This window comes from Lycium barbarum, chromosome 1, assembly GCF_019175385.1.
Source record: "Lycium barbarum isolate Lr01 chromosome 1, ASM1917538v2, whole genome shotgun sequence".
NCBI classification, from domain to species: domain Eukaryota; kingdom Viridiplantae; phylum Streptophyta; class Magnoliopsida; order Solanales; family Solanaceae; genus Lycium; species Lycium barbarum.
The window spans coordinates 17,780,893-17,806,953 of NC_083337.1; the positions used below are offsets into that span (position 1 = coordinate 17,780,893).

The window sequence follows — 26,061 nt, forward strand, 5'->3', positions numbered from 1 at the left end:
CGGTAAAGAAAACAGAGTACCTGAATGATCAAAACGTTGAGGGAATCTACTCTACATGTCCAACTCAGTCTCCTAATTAGCCTCCTCAACTCGACGATACCTTCATTGAACCTTTACTAAAGTGATTTCCTTTGATCTCAACTTCTGAATTTGTCTATCCAAAATGGCTATCGGCTCCTCTTTGAAGGCTAGATTATGATCAAGTAACACTGAATCTCATTGGATCACACGAGAATCATCCTGATAATACTTTTTCAGCATCGGAATATGAAACACAGGGTGAACTCCCAAAAAACCAGGTGGCAAAGCCAACTCATAAGACACTTCACTAATACGCTGAACAATCTCAAATGGTACATTATACCTCAGTCTCAATTTTTCCTTCTTTCAAAACCTCATAAAGCCCTTCATGGGTGAAACCTTCAACTAAACCTGCTCTCCAACTACGAACTCCAAATCACAAACCTTCATATCCGCATAACTCTGTTGCCTACTCTGAGTCGTGAGAAGTCTATCCTGAATCAACTTGACCTTATCCAAACTACTCTCTCCACAAATTGTCACGACCCAACCCCGTGGGCCGTGACTAGTGCCCGAGCTGGACACCCATACACACCTACTTACCAAATCGACATATCCATAATTTATCTATATCCAACATATATCAAATTATACAGGTATTAAGCACATATGTCGTCTTAAGCGGTCGTATATATCAAACATATCATACAGAAACCGCTAAGGCTGTCGTGGAACATATCATCCAAAGCGTATACATAAGCATATATACATACAAGCCGTTAAGGCTGTCATAGCAAATAGGATCGCTTAGACGCAAATCACAGACATAACCGAACAATAATGACCCATGACCCACATATATGTCTACAGGCCTCTAACAAACACAACAGAATCATATGACGGGACAGGGCCCCGTCGTACCCCTGAATATACATATACATATACATAACGGAAGAATCTGTACCAAAATATGGGCTCCAGAACAAGGGAGCACTCCAAAGCAGCAGAACAGATGGCCTAAACTGTCGGGTCACTCACTCGAACGTCTGTACCTGCGGGCATGAAACGCAGCCCCCGAAGGAAAGGGGGTCAGTACGGAATATGTACTGAGTATGTAAAGCATAGAGTAATATGAACAGAATCACAAGCGGAATAAATAGTACAGAGGATTAGTACAGAAAGTAAGCACGATATGCAAAATAATAAAATCAACTTACTGGAAACACAAACCATGCATGCCAAGAACGGTATCCAGTCCTTTGCGGGACCCGGGGAACGTGGCGCCACCCTAACTTTGGCGCCACACACATCATACTCCATAAGATTTGCTCTGTAATCTCCGTCACACATAACACATCATAACATATACACGAGAACCTGGGAACCGGACACATCATACTCCATAACATATACACGGTAACCGGGGGCCGGACACATATACACGGTACCCCGGAACCGGACACATCATACTCCGGAATATATATATATATATATATATATATATATATATATATATGGAACCCGGCCCTTAAGCAAGGGACTCAGCGAACCATACGCACGATACATACCGGCCCGGGACTCGGCGAAAGAAGTAATGACACATGCACGAGCGGAGTAGTGAGAAACTAAATGCACATAAATCAAGACTCGATGGATAAGTATACTTACCGACCCCTGAAGGCTCAGAAATGAGTTTCGGGTCAATCCGACTTAGTGTGAGAAAGTTATGAGCGTTTGAAGTACAGAACGTTTCAGAAGCCATTTTCAGAAAATCAAAGCCATAATCATGTCAAGTACCTTTCGGATATCGTTACGGATCAAATCAATTAGAACCTTTGGGACCATAGGTACATATCACAGACTCAATAGGATAATCGGGCGTGCTAGTATTTGCAGATCAATTTTTAGTCATATCAATTATCTTTCGTATGCCATTCTGAAACATGTCAACAGAACTTTAGACATCGTCGATAGGCATCAAAATCATATGAAACAGCTTATGGAAATCAAGAACGTTAGCCATCCTAGTGGCTCTAAGAATGGGAGTTTCTTTGAAATAATCCATATACGTCATTTGTTCATTTCATAAAGGTCGTGCCAAAAGAAAGAAGGGTAAGCCTTACATACCTTGCCCGCTTTCTACGCTACTTCAAACTTAAGTCTTTGGCTTCGCAAGATCTACAACAATATTCATACATACCAAACATTAGTCATAGCTCTTAAGAATCCCATTCTAAACCAACACTTTATTTACAGAAATTTCGGCAGCATTTCTCCTATAAATGCAACATCCCCGAGAATTCAACTCGGCCAAGCATACAACAACAAATCCGAGAATTTAACTCGGCCAACTTAGCAACAACAATGCCAACAATTATTCCAACAATATCGACAATCAATTCAAAACACATTCCAACGTTCACAACTTCTTTCTACAAACTTTGACAACTTTCCATTTACGTTCAATTCATAATTGCTTACATATTCGAGTACTAATCCGCAACCATTCAAACAATATTCAAGAATACTTCAAACAATCCGTACAATATTCAAAATAATCCAACCCATAGGCTATGCCACCCGAAACCTTCCCAATGTAACAAGAACCATAACAACACATTTCTTCCTTTCAAATTCATGAATTTTACTAACAATTCACACATTACAACATTACCTACCATAAATACAAAAAGAGACATTAAAATCACATTAGCTTCTAAAACAACTTTCCGATACTTACAACTTCAACTAGAATCATTAAATTTTCATTTCCATCATAGATTCCATTACAACAACAACCAAAATACTTAAGAAAAATTGATTCATTCTCTTCCATACCATACCACAACAAAATTGATTCATTCTCTTCCATACCATACCACAACCACACGGCCACAACACATAATCCATATTTTCATGAATTTCACCCATTTCTACACACTACAACATACACAACCATCCATAACATATAAAAGAAGATTGAATCTTACCTTTTCTCCTTAACTTCTCACTTAGCTATGATTATAAACTTGCAACAAAGAGAGGTCTTCTTGCTCTAACAATTATACCACGTTGAATAGGACCCTTGAATTAGTAGGAATATTAGAAGAAAATATTTTTTGAATCAAAGTTGAAGGCTCCAATTTTTTTCTCTCCTTGGCCGAATAGGCCTCCCTTTTCTTTCTTCTCTCAAAGTTTCTTGAACTTTCTCTATTTTTGAAGATGAATTTTTCATCTTTCCTTCCATATATTAAACTCCAACATGGGCCTTGGCCCATTAGGGTGGACGACCACTTGGCCCTTTTTACTTAAGCCCAACACTTTTTTTTTTTTTTGTAATTCATGAAAAAAAAATATTCTCCAAATTCCGAAATTGCCCTTAGCCTTCCTCCATATTTCCATGAGTCGTCTTGCGTATTTCCCATTTTACCCCTAGCCTTCCTCAATATTTCCACATCAAAGTTTTCTTAAGCAACTTGTGTGCTAAACAAAAAATCAAAAATATAACCTCGTCCTTAACTTCCCACAATTATCTTGAATTATCCAAATGTATAAAATGCGGGATATAACATCCTCCCCCCCTTTAAAACATTCGTCCTCGAATGTTGAACTGGCCTCATGGGGTATTCTAATACTTCCGGGAGGTCTCTTTTGTGGAAGACTAGAAGTACTGCTTCTAATTCGGTGGCACCTCTGATTCATGGGTGACTTTGCCAATACTTCGGACAATTTGATAAGGCCCGCGATATCTTAGATTGAGCTTTCCCTCCAGATTCTACATTCTAAGTGTTTATCCAATCATGACTTTACCGCTAACAAGCATACTAGTTATATTCCTCTCCAAGGCTAGCTTACTAATATTCGAAACATATATACGTGTTATTACTTTGCCATTCCTCATCCTTCGCAGTCCAACTATTCTCATGATAACTTATGATTCGAGTTCAGTTAATTTCTTATTTCGCAGCATCTTTGGGTTCTTGTCACAACTTTTCCTCGTTTCCTTTCCTCACATTCGCCGATGACAGTATAATTGTCTATAACTTCCTTGGATTGGTGATCGCTCCATCAACCGTTATTCCTTATTGGCTCTCCGGCGTGGACTTCTTATAATTATATTTGGGCATAGCTTCATGTTAACTGATCTTACAATTCCGTAGCGTGTGCCCTCATGTTCAGTATGATTAATGGTCCATGAACTATTCTCTAATACCCGGTAGCCTCTTTTATCTTCTATTCATATAAGCAGCGTGCTTCCTTTCTTCGAGAAGTTATCAACTACCAACCGTGGTTACTTCATTATAACATTCATCCTTTCGTGACCTTTACGATATACCAACATACCCCGAACTCTGGCCCCGAACTAATAAGTCTTGGGGCTTGAATTGTCATGGTTCATCTTAGGTCTAATATGTTCTCCCCCCCCCCCCCCTTTATTAAGGGGGTCTGTATACGCCTATGCCCTTTAAGTGACTACCGCTTCTCTGCGATCATCTTACAATTGAAGTTTCTCCATCGCAGAGTCTGTCATGTTTATCTCCTCGATAACTACGTTCTCGTATTTAATCAATCCGCTATTACCAACTTATTAAAGTATCCTCCATACTCCTATACGCTTGTCCGATTTTCACCGTTAACCTTTCTCAAGTTTGTTTCTCTTTTTGTCCTATACTATCACACTCTAGTTCTTTTACCGACCTGTCTTTCAAATTTCTACGCAAATAATTTCATGCTTTGCCCGTCGGCTCTTTTGGGGCTTTGCTCAATCATGTTTCTTGCTTTTCACTTTTTCCGACACTTTAATCTCCTTGCCTTCCATTTACTCACTCTCTTTCCTTTCCAAATATCGTTGTATTAGAGTTTCCCAATTTTAATCTGTAGTGAAATCAGTATCAGTCTATTTCATAACATCTGTATCATACCTTTCGTTTCGTCTCTTGAATTCCGTCCAGTTAATGTCTTCCATATGTCGCAACCCTGGTTGCTAGGTTTCACCTATCGATCGATATAGTCATAGATGGAATATTATATTCATACATATATATTTATTACCATTTCACTTACAAAATATTTCCAAACGCTAGTCAAACTTACTCTGATCCCAGAGCTGCGTTGCGCTTCTTTTTTTTTTCACCGGCCTGGTCCGCCCTAGCCTACGCGACTCCTTTAAGGTTCCTAACCACTCCGCGTATTCTAATTTCCTGTAGGTTACCCCAACTTCCATTTGTGTCTTATATCTGCATTTGTGGAAAAAAAATTGTACACTTCCCAAGGGGGTCACCCATACCAAAATTGCTCTGGCCCTAGCACGCTTAACCTCAAAACTTTAATGTATTTCGATACGTTAATGCTGGTATAATTGCACCCACTTCCCCGCACGACCTTTTTCACACAATCTAGGGCAAGTCGGGGTCTTAACAATTTCCGGAAAGTTCCCGTAGCGGGTCCCACTCCGATCTAGAGAGGGTCTTTTATTTTTTCTGATTATGTAACTATCGAGTTAGCCTTCTAAAGCTTCAATATTCACCTTTCATTTATATGTATGGCTACCTCAAACGGTTCTATCAATTTGGGTTTTGTCCCAACTCTATTAGTAACTAGGAGGGAAACATATACCACAAAATAGAGTCTAGACCTGTCAATGCATATATATTTCGGGAAAAGAACAATAACATACCTTTATCCGCGTTTGGTGGCACCCCCGGGTCCTATCGACTAGCCCAAGGCATAGATGCGGTTCGAAGGACCGCTAGAACTGGAAACTCCGCCGCGGCCTCCACCGCGGCCTGCTGGTGCTGGCATGCCCTGCCCCGTAGGGCGCATAGCTACAGAAGGAGATGAACCGGCAACCGACCTCGTGGGCTGAGTTGTACCACCGGAACCACCCAGCAACGGGCAATCTCTCATGATATGGCCTTGGCGGCCGCAAGAAAAACAGGCACCTGTGGCACGGTAACACTCTCCAGGGTGATGCCTCCTACAATGAGGACATCGAGATATGGGTGGCCCCGTCTGACCGGAACCTCTATCCACCTGCGAAACCAAGGCCCTGGAACTCTGGCCTATTCCTGTGTGCCCAGTACTATCAAATCGCCTACCAGTAAACTGTGGAGGCGTACTGCGGCCTGGCTGAGAGAAATATCCGCTATGCTACTGCTGAGGCTACCCGCCTCGATAATCCCCAATATAGCCAGCTGATCTAGCCCTCTTAGGCTGCCTCCTATCACGCTCTCTATCGGGCTGACGCCCTCTATGTCGGTCCTCCATTCCTTGTGCGTACGCCTGCAAACGAGCGATGTCCATCCCTGACTGGGAAGCCATTACCAGGCAGCTATCAACCAAGTAATGATCCAGCCCCATCACGTACCGATGCATCCTGTCAGTCATATCGGCTACAATAGTGGGTGCGTATCTAGCCAAAGAGTTAAACTCTAGGCTGTACTCCTGAACGCTCCTGCCTCACTGTTTCAGTTGTAGAAATCTATCAACTCTGGTTCGCCGCACCTCGGGAGGCAGGAAGTGGCCAAGAAAGGCCTCCCTAAACTCGGCCCATACTGCAGGAGGAGCATCCTCGCCCCTAGACAGTTCCCAGGACTCATACCAATTTATAGCTATATCACGCAACCGATATGAAGCCAGCTCGACAGACTCGGTCTCAGAAGCCCTGACTAATCTCAGCGTACACTTCATCTGTCGAATGAAGTCCTGGGGATCCTCCTCGGGCTTTGACCCATAGAACTCTGGGCGATTACAAGTCAAGAAATCACGAACCCTCAGACTGTCACGTCTATCCACATCATCACCCCCTAGCCCGCGTCTGCGAGCCTGCCCTGCTACTAACCTCGTCAATAACTGCACAGTATCTCTCATCGCCCTGTCCTCTGCTCCTGGCTGTGGAGCTGGAGGCTCGGGTACTGGAACCCCGGGAGCTAGCGGTGGGGCCGCCCCCTGGTCGGCAGCTGCTGCTGCTCCAATCTCCTCTGGTAATGGCGGTGTAGCAGAACTGGCTGACGGGGGCACATCCTCAGGTACAAGCTGAGCACGGGCCCTAGTAACTCTCTGGGCCTGGCTAGTCTCTCCAGCTGCCGCTGACTTGCCCTTCTGGGCAGCTGTCGCTTTTTTCGGAGGCATCGCTGAAAACATGACAATTCGTTAGGAAGAAATCATCCTAATAATACAGCTCTATCGCACGATCTAAGATAAGAAGGAAGGGTAACATCCTAAATGTCCTGTAGCCTCCTGTTTATAGATGTGGTGCACAACACACCGATAAACAAGACTCTACTAGACACAGCATATAGACATTCCGAGGACAAACCGCTCTGATACCACTTTTGTCACGACCCAACCCCGTGGGTTGTGACTAGTGCCCGAGCTGGACACCCATACACACCTACTTACCAAATCGACATATCCATAATTTATCTATATCCAACATATATCAAATTATACAGGTATTAAGCACATATGTCGTCTTAAGCGGTCGCATATATCAAACATATCATACTGAAGCCACTAAGGCTGTCGTGGAACATATCATCCAAAGCGTATACATAAGCATATATACATACAAGCCGTTAAGGCTGTCATAGCAAATAGGACCGCTTAGACGCAAATCATAGACATAACCGAACAATAACGACCCATGACCCACATATATGTCTACAGGCCTCTAACAAACACAACAGAATCATATAACGGGACAGGGCCCCGCCGTACCGCTGAATATACACATACATATACATAACGGAAGAATCTGTACCAAAATATGGGCTACAGAACAAGGGAGCACTCCAAAGCAGCAGAACAGATGGCCTAAACTGTCGGGTCACTCACTCGAACGTCTGTACCTGCGGGCATGAAACGCAGCCCCCGAAGGAAAGGGGGTCAGTACGGAATATGTACTGAGTATGTAAAGTATAGAGTAATATGAACAGAATCACAAGCGGAATAAATACTACAGAGGATTAGTACAGAAAGTAAGCACGATATGCAAAATAATAAAAGCAACTTACTGGAAACACAAACCATGCATGCCAAGAACGGTATCCGGTCCTTTCCGGGACCCAGGGAACGTGGCGCCACCCTAACTTTGGCGCCACACACATCATACTCCAGAAGATTTGCTTCGTAATCTCCGTCACACATAACATATCATAACATATACACGGTACCTGGGAACCAGACATATATACACGAGAACCCGGGAACCGGACACATCATACTCCATAACATATACACGGTAACCGGGGGCCGGACACATATACACGGTACCCCGGAACCGGACACATCATACTCCGGAATATATTTATATATATATATATATATATATATATATATATATATATATGGAACCCGGCCCTTAAGCAAGGGACTCAGCGAACCATACGCACGATACATACCGGCCCGGGACTCGGCGAAAGAAGTAATGACACATCCACGAGCGGAGTAGTGAGAAACTAAATGCACATAAATCAAGACTCGATGTATAAGTATACTTACCGACCCCTGAAGGCTCAGAAATGAGTTTCGGGTCAATCCGACTTAGTGTGAGAAAGTTATGAGCGTTTGAAGTACATAACGTTCTACAAACGTTTCAGAAGCCATTTTCGGAAAATCAAAGCCATAATCATGTCAAGTACCTTTCGGATATCGTTACGGATCAAATCAATTAGAACTTTTGGGACCATAGGTACATATCACAGACTCAATAGGATAATCGGGCGTGCTAGTATTTGCAGATCAATCTTTAGTCATATCAATTATCTTTCGTATGCCATTCTGAAACATGTCAACAGAACTTTAGACATCATCGATACGCATCAAAATCATATGAAACAGCTTATGGAAATCAAGAACGTTAGCCATCCTAGTGGCTCTAAGAATGGGCGTTTCTTTGAAATAATCCATATACGTCATTTGTTCATTCCATAAAGGTCATGCCAAAAGAAAGAAAGGTAAGCCTTACATACCTTGCCCGCTTTCTACGCTACTTCACACTTAAGTCTTTCGCTTCGCAAGATCTACAACAATATTTATACATACCAAACATTAGTCATAGCTCTTAAGAATCCCATTCTAAACCAACACTTTATTTACAGAAATTTCGGCAGCATTTCCCCTATAAATGCAACATCCCCGAGAATTCAACTCGGCCAAGCATACAACAACAAATCCGAGAATTTAACTCGGCCAACTTAGCAACAACAATGCCAACAATTATTCCAACAATATCGACAATCAATTCAAAACACATTCCAACGTTCACAACTTCTTTCTACAAACTTTGACAACTTTCCATTTACGTTCAATTCATAATTGCTTACATATTCGAGTACTAATCCGCAACCATTCAAACAATATTCAAGAATACTTCAAACAATCCGTACAATATTCACAATAATCCAACCCATACGCTATGCCACCTGAAACCTTCCCAATGGAACAAGAACCATAACAACACATTTCTTCCTTTCAAATTCATGAATTTTACTAACAATTCACACATTACAACATTACCTACCATAAATACAAAAAGTGACATTAAAATCACATTAACTTCTAAAACAACTTTCCAATACTTACAACTTCAACTAGAATCATTAAATTTTCATTTCCATCATAGATTCCATTACAACAACAACCAAAATACTTAAGAAAAATTGATTCATTCTCTTCCATACCATACCACAACCACACGACCACAACACATAATCCATATTTTCATGAATTTCACCCATTTCTACACACTACAACATACACAACCATCCATAACATATAAAAGAAGATTGAATCTTACCTTTTCTCCTTAACTTCTCACTTAGCTATGATTATAAACTTGCAACAAAGAGAGGTCTTCTTGCTCTAACAATTATACCACGTTGAAGAGGACCCTTGGCCCTTTTTACTTAAGCCCAACTCTTTTTTTTTTTTTTGTAATTCATGAAAAAAAATTATTCTCCAAATTCCGAAATTGCCCTTAGCCTTCCTCCATATTTCCATGAGTCATCTTGCGTATTTCCCTTTTTACCCCTAGCCTTCCTCAATATTTCCACATCAAAGTTTTCTTAAGCAACTTGTGTGCTAAACAAAAAATCAAAAATATAACCTCGTCCTTAACTTCCCGCAATTATCTTGAATTATCCGAATGTACAAAATGCGGGATATAACACAAATTCAGACCCCGAGGCCTAACCTCAAATGCATCAAATGGAGCAATCTTAATGCTCGAATTGTACTTGTTGGTGCATGAAAACTCCGCTAAAGGCAAGAATTGGTCCCAATGACCACTAAAGTCGATCACAAATGCTCGCAACATATCCTCAAGGACCTAAATAGTCTGCTCGGCCTAGCTATCTGTCTAGGGATGAAAGGTTGCACAAACTCCACCAAAGTATACAACTCTTTTTACATAGACCGCCAGAAATGAGATGTAAATTGTGTGCCCCTATCCGAAATGATAGAAATAGGCACCCCATGCAGATGAACTATATCTTAAATGTAGATTCTGGCCAACTTCTCTGAATTGTAGGTAGTCTGAACCGGTATGAAAAGGGACGACTTGGCCTATCAATCTAAAATAATCCCATAGCATTAAATTTACCCAAAGTTTGTGATAACCCCACCACAAAGTCCATAATAATTTGCACCGACTTCCACTCAAGTAGGAGCATCCCCTTAGTCACACCACCAGGCTTTTGGTATTCATACTTCACTTGTTGACAATTCAAATACCGAGACACAAACTCCATTATATTCTTTTTCATCCGACACCACTAACAGTGTTGCTTCAAATCACGACGTATCTCAGTAGCCCTTGGTGAATGGAATATCTCGAACTATGGGCCTCTTCCATGATCAACTGACTCAACTCACTTGTCCGAGCTACATAAATACCACATTTAATCCTCAATACACCCTCACCATCTAGAATCGCCTCCTTGGCCTTTCCTTGCAACACCTTATCCCAAATCCAGCACAATTTCTCATCATCAAACTGTTGCCCTAATCTAATCCAATAAAGATAACCTCACCTCTACACAAACTAGAACCCTGCCTGGTTCCGAAATATCGATCCTAACGAATCTTTTGACCAATGATTGAACATCCATAGCCAAAGGATGCTCTCCACCTGTAATAGTACTAGAATATCCATACTCACCCCATTTCAACTCAAGGCATCCGCCACCACATTGGCCTTGCCCGGGTGATAAAGAATATTCATGTAACTACACAAAAATATACTTTCCCATTCATAACACTGGTACTCGTACCAATGCCCATCACACCACGGGTAGGAGACACCTTCTTTCGCCCTTACCCATTATTAGTTTCATATTATCTTTAATTAGCAAAAACATCCCTCAACAAAATCTAGAAGTCTTAACATACCTCAAAAATAGAGCAAACGAGCCACGAACCTCAAGAAATCACCTTCTCTTTCTTCAAAGCCTCTGATTGTTCCCAATCAATCAAATATGTAATCTACATCGGTATATGAGTCTGTAGATACCCATATTGCTCTACTTATATCCAGGGCCCCAAAAATGACCCAAAAAGTCAACCCGGGCCCACAAGGGCAAAATTGAAATTTCATTTCAAAATTAGTTTACACATAGCTTAATTGGTCTACCCAAAAAATGAGCTAAAAGCATCTACAAATCGATCCTGAAATCGAAGAATTACATAATTTCTAGTCTAGGGTTAAGATTCCTAGTTTCCCACCAAATATCATAGATTAGGACTCTGATTAATGGAAGAAATTAAGAGAGAACATCAAATGAGAGTTAGAATCTTAACCCCGAGTTAAATCGTGCAAGTAGCCTTTGGAATCACCTCAAACCGAGCTCTAGAACTCCAACAATGGTGAAATAACCTTAATCCTGATTCTACTCGTTTTTAATGCCTGAAGCTCCTTTAGTGTGATTATGGTAACCCAACGCGATTGCGCTCAACCCAGAAAACCCACACTAGCGTGATCGCGCACCTTTAGCGCGATCGTGCTTGCCAAACTTCCTCCCTTAAGCACGATTGCGCTCACACCAGATACCAAAAAAAAAAAAATGTTATGCCCAAGTCTCTTATTTAACACTAGAAACTCATTTGGAACCCCCCGAATAAAAACCAATTATACATTTCAGTCATAAAATACGTTACAGATTTGCTCGCACGCTCGATACATAACCATGGTCAACTCCAACTTTAAACTTAACTAATTTCCAACCCAAGGTCCAAAAATCACCTCCCCCCTGGGGACCCGAACTACTCGACTAAGTCATAAATCACACTTCGGACCTAATGAAATCGACGAAACTCTGATATAGACCCATTTAACCCCGATATTGACCCTCCTCAATTTCTTAACTTAAGAACCTCTAATCTTGCTAAATCTGATCAGATACTCACCCGATTGTCATGAAAATCGCGTCATCCATCCCCGTAAGTCATAAATAACAATTAAAAAACTATAGGAAAGGTATATCGGTGAAAAAAAGCCGAAAAGCTCAAAACAACCTAGCGGGTCGTTACAACTCTATGAAAAATATCAATCGGAGTTTGCGAGATATAGAAATTCTCTTTTCATAGTTGTGGAAGCCGTTTTGTTGTTGGAGCCCTTGGGGTTCTCCCAATAACTATAAAGTGCAGGGTATCTGAGTCTAACTGGAATTCGTGTCAATTGAGGAACTGGATTGAAAAAAAGAAGAACTCTAGTTGTAAGATATCTAATCAAACCATCACTTGACTCCATAAGCGGGACTAAGGATGTTGAAGCCAGAAGAAGAACCTTGTATTTATGCTACAAAATCTCTTAATTGTTCCAGGGCAACAAGAAAAAGATTTTTTTTTTTAACGACAGAATTAATGAAAATCGAGACGGATTTTTTTGTCGCTAAATTTGGCAATAGAATACCGTCCGTCGCAAGGTTTCCAACGAATTTAGTTTTTCCACCGTTAGAAGTTAGCTACTCGCATATTAGCGACAGACGCAAATCTGACGCTAAATATGTTTAGCGACGAATGCGCCCGTTCTTTTTTTTTTTTCAGTAACGCCAAATCCAATGAATTATAAGAATCCAATTATATATATTACACAGATCAGATTATATCAATTGCTCAAATCAGTTACAAATTAATTTGGTCATGAATTACATGAACCCAATTATACATATTTGTCTATAGATTGCTTCTTTATTTTTGAAGCTAATATATTTACTCCAAATTGTGGGAATATCATTCATGCTTCTGTTAGGATCATTGTCATAGTATATACATATAAAAAATATCAAGTGATAGCAACGACACCCGAGTTAACTTGGGTGCACTTTTAGTATGTTATTGGGTGTTTAATATTTTTCACACCAACAACTTAACAAGTGACTCTATCCAGTATCCACCAGAATTTAGATTAAACAAATAGCCTAGCTTTTTTTTTCTTTTACGTCTACTAGAATTTGAATTTTGTTCTCATAATTAATTTACATCTCAATTCAATTGCATGATAAAGTGGTTTATACAATACATACAACATAAGCTACTTATATGTTGCACATTACAATATAATATGATTCAAATACTATTAAGTTAGCATCAAGAAAAAGAATATTTAGTGCAAGAAAAATTATTGAGTTTAAATTTTACATACTTTTGGTGTAAAGGTATTTTCAGAATTAATCAAATCACTTAAGATGCAATTAGAGGTCACTCTTTAGAATAAGAATTGATAAGTAACATGGACAAAATGTTATACCTTAAAATTAGTAAATTTTGACATAATAGGCTAAATATTTTATATATTATCAATGTATATAATGTAAATCCTAATTGAAAAGGTATGTCGCTAGAATTGTTTGATTCCTTTTTTATTTTATTTTTTTCCTTTATTTTAAATGGGCAATCTACTCAAAAGATTGAAGATTGAGGTAATCTACATCTGGTTATACTTAATTATACTCACCTTTCACTTTAGCTTTAAAATTATGTTGACGTCCCCATAAGTAAGTTTAATCGCAAAGATCTGGTCAGCAGAAGATTACTGATTGCAAAATGACACATAAACCCATGAATTTATAAAATTTCTTTTCATAATAAATGACATTGCTTCAAAAATTTAATGTGTTTGACAGTCATTTATAGTGGATTACAGAAAATTAAAGCTATCTTTTGACTCAATGATACATAATATATTGACATGTTAGTTTAGCTAGTTTGCTCACTAATTTTTTGTAACAGCTCCTTTGTAAAAATGGTTTTTGTTGACAAGTATTATCGCTGCGTCTTTTCTTTTTTTTTAATTAAACTAAAAGGCATAATTAGAAGGTAAATTTAATAAAATATGTGATGAATAAATATGTGGTTTATATTAATAAGGGTAAATTTTAGTAATTTTGTATACTTTTGCATGACTTCAGCGCTTCCAATAATCTTCACCTGAAAAAGAAATCTTTACATTAAATTCAAGAATTTAGGCTTCTAAGTAATTTCATAAAAGACAGGAGGTAAATTCATCTTATCCAATTATAATGGAGGTTATTGTACATAGTAAAACTTGAATCTAGCCAACGAATAAATTCTAGAATTGGAAAGACTTGTGACGAAAAAACGTTGAGAAAATGACAAAATTTGCCCCTTATGTTTGAGGGTAGGTTCAAAATAGTCTCCAAGGTATGCACTGATTGGTTCTTTATGTTTTAAGTTAATAAGTTTAGCCTCCATCAAATATTTACCAAATTCTATCTGTTAGATTTGTGAAAACTATTAGATTTGCGGGAATTATAAAAAAAAAAAAAAAAATAGCGGGAACTCACATTTAGAGCTACAATTTTTGAAATTTCCGCTATTTTGATTTATTTCTAAACTCTGGTGCAGCTTATTGAGTTGTCATTTCTGCTAATTTTCTTATCTTTTTAGTGTGAATTGAAGTTTTTTCCGTTGTTGTATATTTTAGGTATTTGATGAGACTTTCTTGGTGTTTCTGGTTGAATTTTTTTTTCCCACTGTTTCTGTCAAACCTAACAATATAAATTATTAAATATTTGATGGAAACTAAAAGTGTTAACTTTTGACAAAGCTAATGGACCAATAATGTTCAATGCATACTTAAATGCCTAATTTGAACCTGCCCTCAAACATAAGGGACCATTTTTGTTATTTTCTCGAAAAATGTTGCTATAAATTTGCATGTTTGGCTCGAGAATGTACTTATTGTGATTCAAGTTTCGTGTACGCTTTGGGAAATAAATTGCATCTTTCCCTCTCCTCTTGTTGTAATCATGGAAAGAAGAGAAAATGTTGAGACAGAGTTTATCAAATGTGCTGAGCATGCTAAAATCTCTCAGTAAGAAAGCAAAAGAGCTTTCTATTTTATGTGGAATTGAGATCGCAGTTATTATCTTTTCCATTGGAGGTCAACCATTTTTCTTTAGTAAGCCTGATGTTGAATCGGTCGTCCACCAGGCCAATCAACCAAGTGCATCTTCGAAAAGGAAGGTAGAAGAAAGTGAGAACAAAGGAAAAGTTACTGAAGGTACCTTCATACACTGTCCGTCAGAAGATTTTAACTTGACTGATTTGGAAAGATATAAGAAATTGGATCAGAAATTTGAACTTCAATTGGTTAAGGAAATTGTTCAGCTACAATCTGTGATTCGCTCTGAAGATCCACAATTTGTGCTCGAAATGAATGATGCTAGTTCTTCGACTTTGCCATCTAATTAGTTGAGTCTTTAAACAGAAACTTTAATATAATAAGATTCAAATAAAGTTTATTAGTAATGTTGTTTCTTCACAATGACTTGTCTTAGGGAGTGAACTTTTTCAAGTAGTAAATGTTTTATGCTGTTTATTATTTACATTTTTTTTTTCTCCAAATATAATACCTAGCCCCTAAATGTATCTTTGTTCTCAGCACAACTTTCTTCTAACTTCTACATTTTATTTTGGGATAATTATAGAGATCTTACTGTTTGGCCTCGTAACATTAATTTCTCTTATGATTTATGATATTACGCTAACTTTCTTTATTTTGATTTTCTTAAAAAATCTTTTAATCAATGAAAAATGAATTAAAAGAATTATTTCGTTAAGCGTAATACTGTAAATCACAAGGGATGTTAGTGTTATGAAACTAAACATGAAGGGAGATCTCTAAAATTATCCCAAACAGTTAAGGGGTATCTTATTATATTTTGTATAATCTTAATTACAACATTGTGAATTTGAAATAAAATATGAATTTGTGGCTAGTAATAACAAGTGGCGTCAATAAACTGATGACATGAATTAAATGGTTAGTCATGATTTCGACTATTTTCAGAAGCAGAATAAGTTTAAAGAGTTTAATAGAATTATTAGATATTCTCTGTAACTCGATTTAGTCTCAAGAGGATGTTACAACAACAACAACAACCCAGTGAAATCCCACAACGTGGGGTTTGGGGAGGGTAGAGTGTACGCAGACCTTACTCCTATCAAGGTAGGACGGTTGTTTCCGAAAGACCCTCGGTTCAATAAAAAAAAGCATAAAAAGAGGTCAGATAAGGCTAAGAGATTCAAAGCGATATGGAAATGAAATAACGCGAGCGACACAGATAACATAGGATAATCAAAGCACATGAAATGACAGATAATAGCAGAAATCAGAGCACAAGAAATTATACTGCGATAATGCGACTACTAATAAGAAAGGATAACGAGACTATCTACTAGCCTTCTACCCTAATCTGGGTCCTCCAAACCCTCCTATCTAAGGTCATGTCCTCGGTAAGCTATAACTGCGCCATGTTGTGTCTAATTACCTCTCCCCAATATTTCTTCGGCCTACCCCTACCTCGTCTGAAACCATCCATGGCCAACCTCTCACACCTCCGAACTGGGGCATCTGTGTCTCTCCTCTTCACATGCCCAAACCATCTCAATCTCGCTTCTCGCATCTTGTCTTCCACCGAAGCCACTCCTACTTTGTCCCGAATATCCTCATTCCTAATCCTGTCACTCCTGGTGTGGCCACACATCCATCTCAACATTTTCATCTCGGCAACTTTCATCTTTTGAATGTGAGAGATCTTAACTGGCCAACACTCCGCCCCATACAACATAGTCGGTCTAACCACCACTTTGTAAAACTTGCCCTTAAGTTGTGGTGGCACCTTCTTGTCACATAGCACTCCGGAAGCAAGCCTCAATTTCATCCACCCTTCCCCAATACGATGTGTGACATCATCGTCAATCTCCCCGCTGCCTTGCATAATAGACCATAGATACTTGAAACTACTTTTCTTCTGGATGGCCTGGGTACCAAGTCTCACTTCCAAGCCAGTCTCTTGAGGTTCTTCACTGAACTTACACTCTAAGTACTCTGTCTTGGTCCTACTCAGCTTAAACCCTTTAGACTCCAGAGTATGTCTCCAACCCTCCAACTGTTACGTCCCGTATTTTTATACATTGGGACAACCCGGATTAACTATGATAAATTAAGGCCAAGACTATTCCGGGATTTGAAGTCGGGACTTTTGACCTTTGATTTTATTTTGAGACATAAGTTGTGTATGAAATTGTTAGCTTGAACACTTAGGAAAAATTGGGACCATAATTCATAAATTTGGAAATTAAAACTCTTGCAAAAAAAAAAAAAAAGGAAGATGTGTGGATTGAAGTGGTCCCCACAAATTTGTTGTGGCCAATTTTAATTGGTCCAACACATGTGTGGGCCCAAAGACAATAAGAGATATTTTAAGGGGACTTAAAAGATGGCCACTTAGTCATCTTTCTCTCATTTCACATTCCCACACTTAGAAAATAAAGCAAGAAGTTGAGGAACCAAAACCATGGCTCACGGCCAAGACCATGGAAAACCAAATCCAAATCAAGCCCCTCTAAAAATATTTCTTGGGTACAAATCAACTAATTAGAGGTCCCTAAGTAACTTGGAAGCATTGTTGGAGTGATCAAGTCTTTCATTTAAGAGATTTGCAAACCCTAGCCTATTGGTGGATTGAAGAAGAAAGGTGAGATCTAATCTTGTTTTTGAGTTATAAATGTTGTATGCATATTATAGTATGTCAATATGGATGAAAAATCATGAAATGTAGTATGTTGGAAGTTGGGTCGTGTATGGTGTGTGAAGTTGTGTAAATGGGTGTTGTGACTAAGTGAAGAATTAACTCTATTTAGTATGTTGATTGTTGTAGGGTGAAGAAATGAATGAGAACTATCAATGTATGTATATAGGTGGGTATGTAGCCGTGTATATGGCCTCCAATTTGTAGCAAAGAATGAATTAATATCGCTTAGCGTCGAAATGGTTGTTGTGATGACTTTTGTGTTGGAAATGAGCAATTAATAACTCAAGATTGATGTTGAGAATTTGTGGGCTGTTTTGAGGTTAGTTGTGCGTTTGACGTAAGTTGTATATTTTATGAAAATCATATCGTTCTATTGTGGATTGTGATACAAAACATGACTTGAAAATGAGGAAAGTGAAAAAAAAAAAAAGGGGTTGCTCGGCTAAGGGGACTGTTTTCGGGCAACATAGAGAAAAATTCTTGGCTTGTTGGAAAAATTATGTGAATTGTTTAGAATGTTCTTGAATGTTGTTAGTATGTTTTTGGGTTAATAATCGAATGGATTTGGGTTAATAATCGAATGTACGAACGATATTGTGGCTTGAAAGTAAGCCGTTGAAACGAATATTTGGAAAGTTGTTGAAAGATGTAAAAGAGAGCTATTACTGTTGTTTTGCCTTTCGAATTGATTATTGATGTTGCTAGGTTGGTTATTGTGGTTGTTGTTGTTGATTTTGAGCGAGATAAATTCTCGGGATGGCCTATTTATAGGGGAAGTGCTGCCGAATTTTTTGTATAATTTAATGATTAGTTGGAAAGAATGGCTCAAGTGCCCTTAACTAATGTTTGGTATTCGTTGGCGTATTTGTAGAACTTGGGGAGCCCGAGGCGTGGATTGGAAATTTACTTTAGATTGGCTATTTTGGAAGTGCGTACGAGGTATGTAAAGCAACCTTCCTTCTTTTGGTATGCCTTAGTTTCACATAGGCTAGATTAGAGCTTTAAGGGAATTCCAAATTCGAGATCCGAGCATGTTATGATCCATATATATATTCTTTGGCACTCTTATGTATGTTTTTATGAAATATGAACCATGATGTATTTGAAGTAATCGCTTTCCGACATTCGCATAGAAAATGTTCACTTTAAGGAATTTTGTAATCTCTGAATGCCATATTTTTCGCATAGAGGCTCGGATCGCTCCAATAATTTTTATAGGAGTTTGCTTGATGTATAATGGGTATGTTTTTCATAGGCGGGCTCAGTTCGGGTCTATACTCGTCTGTGGGTCCCGCGACGCCCTTTATGTAAATTTGACAACTTTGAATCAAAAAGTGATAATTATCATTCCGATTTCGAATATGACTATTTTACTTATCCTTCGGATTTATAATAATGATTTTATGCATATGATTCCTCACTACTCCGCTCGTGCCTACTATGATATCGTTCGCCGGTTCCCGGGCCGGTTCTGTTGTCGTGCGCTTTTTGATACATTCCGGTGTTATGCTGTGTTTATGGTTCACCGTGCTCCTCTCTCGAGGGCCGGGTTCCACTTATGTTTGGCGTTATGCTGTGTTTGGCGTTATGCTGTGTTGTGATGTGTGACGGGGATTCGGAGATTTGAAACTTTCTGGTGTTATACTGTGTTGTGGCGCCATCGACAGGCGGGCGACCACATTTTCCAGTGCCCTATGCATAATTTATACTTTGGAAATAAACATTTTGATATGTATTATTTTCTATATATCTGATTCGATTATTATTCATATTTATTTCTGTACCTTCTGCTTTGCATACTCAGTACATATTTCGTACTGACCCCCTTCTCCGGGGGCTGCGTTTCATGCCCGCAGGTACAGACGCACAGCCTGGTGATCCACCTGTTTAGGACACCCTTTCTGCTATTCGGAGTGCTCCTCTCTTTCCGGAGCTTATACTTTTGGTATATATATTTATTAGTGCATTTGTATATATTCGTTCATGGGTACGGCAGGGCCCTGTCCCGTCATATGATTCTGTCGGTCTGTTTAGAGGTCTGTGGACATGTTTGTGGGTTGGGGTCTTTCTGTATAGATGTATGTACATGTCGTTTGGGCGATCCCATACGCCGAGGCGGCCGGTCCGCATATGTTGTTTGGGCGATCCTATACACCGAGGCGGCCGGTCCGCATATGTTTATATATTGCTTGGTTAGCCCTGTGTGGCTTTTGTTGGTATTTTCTGCGTGCAGGGTATATTGGATAGTCCGTAAAACAAAGGAAACTCTGCCGAAATTTTCTGGAAATTACCTAAATTTGAAATAAAGTCTTGTCGGCTTCCGCCATATACTAGAATGAGTTGATAGAATTTGAGATAATATTTGATAGATGGGTTCGGGTGCCCAGATCGGGCACTAGTCACGGCCTACGGGGTTGGGTCGTGACAGAAGTGGTATCAGAGCGGTTTGTCCTCGGAGTGTCCACAGATCGTGTCTAGTAGAGTCTTGTTTATCGGTGTGTTGTGCACCACATCTATAAACAGGAGGCTACAGGACATTTAGGATGTTGTCTTTTCTTCTGATCTTAGATCGTGCGATAGAACCGTGCTATTAGGATGATTCTGTTTTGATCTGTTGTTGTTTTTCTTTCAGTGATGCCTCCGAAAAAGGCGACGGCCGCCCAGAAGAAAAAGGGCGTAATAGGAGAGACCAGCCGGGCTCAGAAGGGTACTCGGACCCTTGCTCAGATGATGTGTGATATTACGTCCCGGCCAGCCGACTCTGCTACGTCTTCATCGTCAGAGGAGTCTGGAGCAGCTTCACCATTAGCTCCAGGGGCTTCAGCTCCCGCGCCTCCAGCTCCTCAGCCAGGGGCGGAGGACAAGACACTGAGAGAGGTTGTGCAGTTATTGACCACTCTGGTAGCGGGACAGGCTCGCAGACGCGGGCGGAGAGATGATGATGATGACGATAGGCATGACAGCCTGAGGGTTCGAGAGTTTCTATTATGTGTCCCTCCAGAGTTTTACGGGTCTAAGCCCGACGAGGACCCCCATGACTTTATTCGGGGGATGCGGCGCTCACTAGATTTGGTCAGGGCTTCAGAGACTGAGTCTGTTGAGTTGGCTTCGCATAGACTACGGGATGTGGCTGCTCACTGGTATGAGTCCTGGGAGCTATCTAGGGGTGAGGGTGCTTCCCCAGCTACTTGGGACGAGTTCGTGGCTGCTTTTACCCGCCACTTTTTGCCCCAGAGTTACGGCGGGCGCGGGTTGACCGATTTTTACATCTGCAGCAGAGGGGTCGGAGTGTTCGTGAGTATAATATGGAGTTTGATTCTCTGGCCCGGTACGCACCTACCATAGTAGCAGATATGGCCGATCGGATGCACAGATACGTGATGGGGTTAGACCGCTACTTGATTGGTGGCTGTATGGCGGTGGCATTGCAGACAGACATGGATATTGCCCGACTACAGGCTTATGCTCTGGGTATGGAGGACCGACATAGAGCTGATTATTCCAGCAGAGATCGGGACAGGAGGCCTCCCAAGAGGGCCAGGTCCGCTGGGTATTCTGGGGAGCCTCAAGGCGGGCAGCCTACACAGTATGTTAGACAGTCTTCTCAGCCAGCGCAGAGTGCGCCCCCGCAGCCTACCGGAGAGGGATTTGATAGTGCCAGATACTCAGGAGCAGGCCAGAGCTCCAGGGCTCCAGGTTCACAGGTGAGCCGAGGTTCCAGCCAGGCGAGGCCACCTATGCCTCGGTGTTCGTATTGTGGGAGATCTCATCCAGGAGAGTGCTACCGAGCTACGGGAGCCTGTTTTTCTTGCTGCCGTCAGGGCCATATGATGCGTGATTGTCCAATGGCAAGTGGTTCTAGTAGTACAGTTCAGCCGACGGGATCAGCTGCGGGTTCATCTTCTACTCCCTCAGCCATGCGCCCTGCGGGACGAGGTATGCCGGTACAGGCGGGTCGCGGTCGAGGCCGTGGCGGTGCTTCAGGTTCTAGCGGTCCCTCGAACCGCATATATGCGCTGGCCAGCCGACAGGACCAGGAGGCGCCACCAGGTGTGGTTACAGGTGATTTGAATTTTTAAATTCGTTACATTGTTTGGTAAGAAATTGATATATGCTATTCAAAAAGAAACTCCCCCGAATTTGAGTAAGATCCATAGCATTAAATCCAACATTCGAGGACGAATGTTCTTAAGGGGGGGAGGATGTTACGTCCCGTATTTTTATACATTGGGACAACCCGGATTAACTATGATAAATTAAGGCCAAGACTATTCCGGGATTTGAAGTCGGGACTTTTGACCTTTGATTTTATTTTGAGACATAAGTTGTGTATGAAATTGTTAGCTTGAACACTTAGGAAAAATTGGGACCATAATTCATAAATTTGGAAATTAAAACTCTTGCAAAAAAAAAAAAAAAGGAAGATGTGTGGATTGAAGTGGTCCCCACACATTGTTGTGGCCAATTTTAATTGGTCCAACATATGTGTGGGCCCAAAGACAATAAGAGATATTTTAAGGGGACTTAAAAGATGACCACTTAGTCATCTTTCTCTCATTTCACATTCCCACACTTAGAAAATAAAGCAAGAAGTTGAGGAACCAAAACCATGGCTCACGGCCAAGACCATGGAAAACCAAATCCAAATCAAGCCCCTCTAAAAATATTTCTTGGGTACAAATCAACTAATTAGAGGTCCCTAAGTAACTTGGAAGCATTGTTGGAGTGATCAAGTCTTTCATTTAAGAGATTTGCAAACCCTAGCCTATTGGTGGATTGAAGAAGAAAGGTGAGATCTAATCTTGTTTTTGAGTTATAAATGTTGTATGCATATTATAGTATGTCAATATGGATGAAAAATCATGAAATGTAGTATGTTGGAAGTTGGGTCGTGTATGGTGTGTGAAGTTGTGTAAATGGGTGTTGTGACTAAGTGAAGAATTAACTCTATTTAGTATGTTGATTGTTGTAGGGTGAAGAAATGAATGAGAACTATCGATGTATTTATATAGGTGGGTATGTAGCCGTGTATATGGCCTCCAATTTGTAGCAAAGAATGAATTAATATCGCTTAGCGTCGAAATGGTTGTTGTGATGACTTTTGTGTTGAAAATGAGCAATTAATAACTCAAGATTGATGTTGAGAATTTGTGGGCTGTTTTGAGGTTAGTTGTGCGTTTGACGTAAGTTGTATATTTTATGAAAATCATATCGTTCTATTGTGGATTGTGATACAAAACATGACTTGAAAATGAGGAAAGTGAAAAAAAAAAAGGGGGTTGCTCGGCTAAGGGGACTGTTTTCGGGCAACATAGAGAAAAATTCTTGGCTTGTTGGAAAAATTATGTGAATTGTTTAGAATGTTCTTGAATGTTGTTAGTATGGATTTGGGTTAATAATCGAATGGATTTGGGTTAATAATCGAATGTACGAACGATATTGTGGCTTGAAAGTAAGCCGTTGAAACGAATATTTGGAAAGTTGTTGAAAGATGTAAAAGAGAGCTATTACTGTTGTTTTGCCTTTCGAATTGATTATTGATGTTTCTAGGTTGGTTATTGTGGTTGTTGTTGTTGATTTTGAGCGAGATAAATTCTCGGGATGGCCTATTTATAGGGGAAGTGCTGCCGAATTTTCTGTAGAATTTAATGATTAGTTGGAAAGAATGGCTCAAGTGCCCTTAACTAATGTTTGGTATTCGTTGGCGTATTTGTAGAACTTGGGGAGCCCGAGGTGTGGATTGGAAATTTACTTTAGATTGGCTATTTTGGAAGTGCGTACGAGGTATGTAAAGCAACCTTCCTTCTTTTGGCATGCCTTAGTTTCACATAGGCTAGATTAGAGCTTTAAGGGAATTCCAAATTCGAGATCCGAGCATGTTATGATCCATATATATATTCTTTGGCACTCTTATGTATGTTTTTATGAAATATGAACCATGATGTATTTGAAGTAATCGCTTTCCGACATTCGCATAGAAAATGTTCACTTTAAGGAATTTTGTAATCTCTGAATGCCATATTTTTCGCATAGAGGCTCGGATCGCTCCAATAATTTTTATAGGAGTTTGCTTGATGTATAATGGGTATGTTTTTCATAGGCGGGCTCAGTTCGGGTCTATACTCGTCCGTGGGTCCCGCGACGCCCTTTATGTAAATTTGACAACTTTGAATCAAAAAGTGATAATTATCATTCCGATTTCGAATATGACTATTTTACTTATCCTTCGGATTTATAATAATGATTTTATGCATATGATTCCTCACTACTCCGCTCGTGCCTACTATGATATCGTTCGCCGGTTCCCGGGCCGGTTCTGTTGTCGTGCGCTTTTTGATACATTCCGGTGTTATGCTGTGTTTATGGTTCACCGTGCTCCTCTCTCGAGGGCCGGGTTCCACTTATGTTTGGCGTTATGCTGTGTTTGGCGTTATGCTGTGTTGTGATGTGTGACGGGGATTCGGAGATTTGAAACTTTCTGGTGTTATGCTGTGTTGTGGCGCCATCGACAGGCGGGCGACCACATTTTCCAGTGCCCTATGCATAATTTATACTTTGGAAATAAACATTTTGATATGTATTATTTTCTATATATCTGATTCGATTATTATTCATATTTATTTCTGTACCTTCTGCTTTGCATACTCAGTACATATTTCGTACTGACCCCCTTCTCCGGGGGCTGCGTTTCATGCCCGCAGGTACAGACGCACAGCCTGGTGATCCACCTGTTTAGGACACCCTTTCTGCTATTCGGAGTGCTCCTCTCTTTCCGGAGCTTATACTTTTGGTATATATATTTATTAGTGCATTTGTATATATTCGTTCATGGGTACGGCAGGGCCCTGTCCCGTCATATGATTCTGTCGGTCTGTTTAGAGGTCTGTGGACATGTTTGTGGGTTGGGGTCTTTCTGTATAGATGTATGTACATGTCGTTTGGGCGATCCCATACGCCGAGGCGGCCGGTCCGCATATGTTGTTTGGGCGATCCTATACGCCGAGGCGGCCGGTCCGCATATGTTTATATATTGCTTGGTTAGCCCTGTGTGGCTTTTGTTGGTATTTTCTGGGTGCAGGGTATATTGGATAGTCCGTAAAACAAACAAAACTTACTTCGGGGCACTTTACAACCCCTAAAACGAAGATCCAAACGTTTAGTTATACTTGATGTAATGAGCCGACGTTATTATACGCAAAAAAAGATATTAAGTTCTATGTAAAATATTGATATTTCGGGATTTTGAAACATGACTAATTTTTGCCCAAAGTATGAAAAAAACGTGATTTTGATAGCTTTACCAAAAAAAAAAAAAAAAAAAAGTAGCCTCTTCTGTGCGTGAAACCTACTTTTGTAACTTTTTTTTTTTCTTGTGCTGTTTTGGTTCCATTTTTTTTTTATTTTTTTTTGTCACTTAAGTCGTGGACTCGTAGCTATGTTGATTGTTGGGGAGAGACTCGGGGTGTTCGAATTTTTTGAGATGCCTTTTATTTGCAAGAAATCTAATGTCAAAAATTAACTCTTTAATTAGGTTTATGAGGCGTTGTGTTTTTGAGGATTAATTTTGAGTTGACAATGGACAGGAATAGTAAATTTACATCAAACAAGGTGCAGTTATTGTTTTTGCAGATATGGTGGAAGAGCTATTATTTTTTTCAAAGAGAAGTCGTCGTTAATCGATTTCAATCCATTAGAAGGATGTCTTCTTGTTTATAAAACAAATAAATAAAAAATATATTAGAAAGGACAAATTAGTCGGATTGTAATTTTTAATTTTAATGATAAATTAATTAAAAGATTTGTTATTGCAAACAAAAAGTCAAAATAAAGGAAGTAAACGTAATATCATAAACCACGAGGAAGGTTAGTATTACGAGGTCAAACGTGAGGAGAGATTGTATACGGTAAAAACCGGGTATATGTTAAACCGGTGGGACCGAAGGCCGAGGGGAGAAAGGGACAAGAACGTGCATAAAGGCTC

At 39.9% G+C, this 26,061-nt stretch overlaps 1 protein-coding gene and 2 long non-coding RNA genes across 3 annotated transcripts; 2 read left to right on the forward strand and 1 right to left on the reverse strand.

Moving 5' to 3' along the window:
• Positions 1 to 985: 985 nt before the first annotated feature.
• LOC132632268 (uncharacterized) lies at positions 986 to 3,087 on the reverse strand. Its single transcript, XR_009579297.1, has 3 exons — positions 3,012 to 3,087; positions 2,149 to 2,199; positions 986 to 1,073 (listed from the first exon to the last, which is right to left on the reverse strand). It is a non-coding gene; the product is annotated as an uncharacterized LOC132632268 (long non-coding RNA).
• Positions 3,088 to 15,306: 12,219 nt separating this feature from the next.
• On the forward strand, positions 15,307 to 15,735 carry LOC132610293 (agamous-like MADS-box protein AGL61). The gene has a single exon (XM_060324604.1). It carries the CDS (start codon positions 15,307 to 15,309, stop codon positions 15,733 to 15,735), a length of 429 nt encoding a protein of 142 aa, XP_060180587.1.
• Positions 15,736 to 23,820: 8,085 nt separating this feature from the next.
• Positions 23,821 to 25,144, forward strand: LOC132632320 (uncharacterized). Its single transcript, XR_009579315.1, has 2 exons — positions 23,821 to 23,864; positions 24,782 to 25,144. It is a non-coding gene; the product is annotated as an uncharacterized LOC132632320 (long non-coding RNA).
• The last annotated feature ends 917 nt before the right edge of the window (positions 25,145 to 26,061 follow it).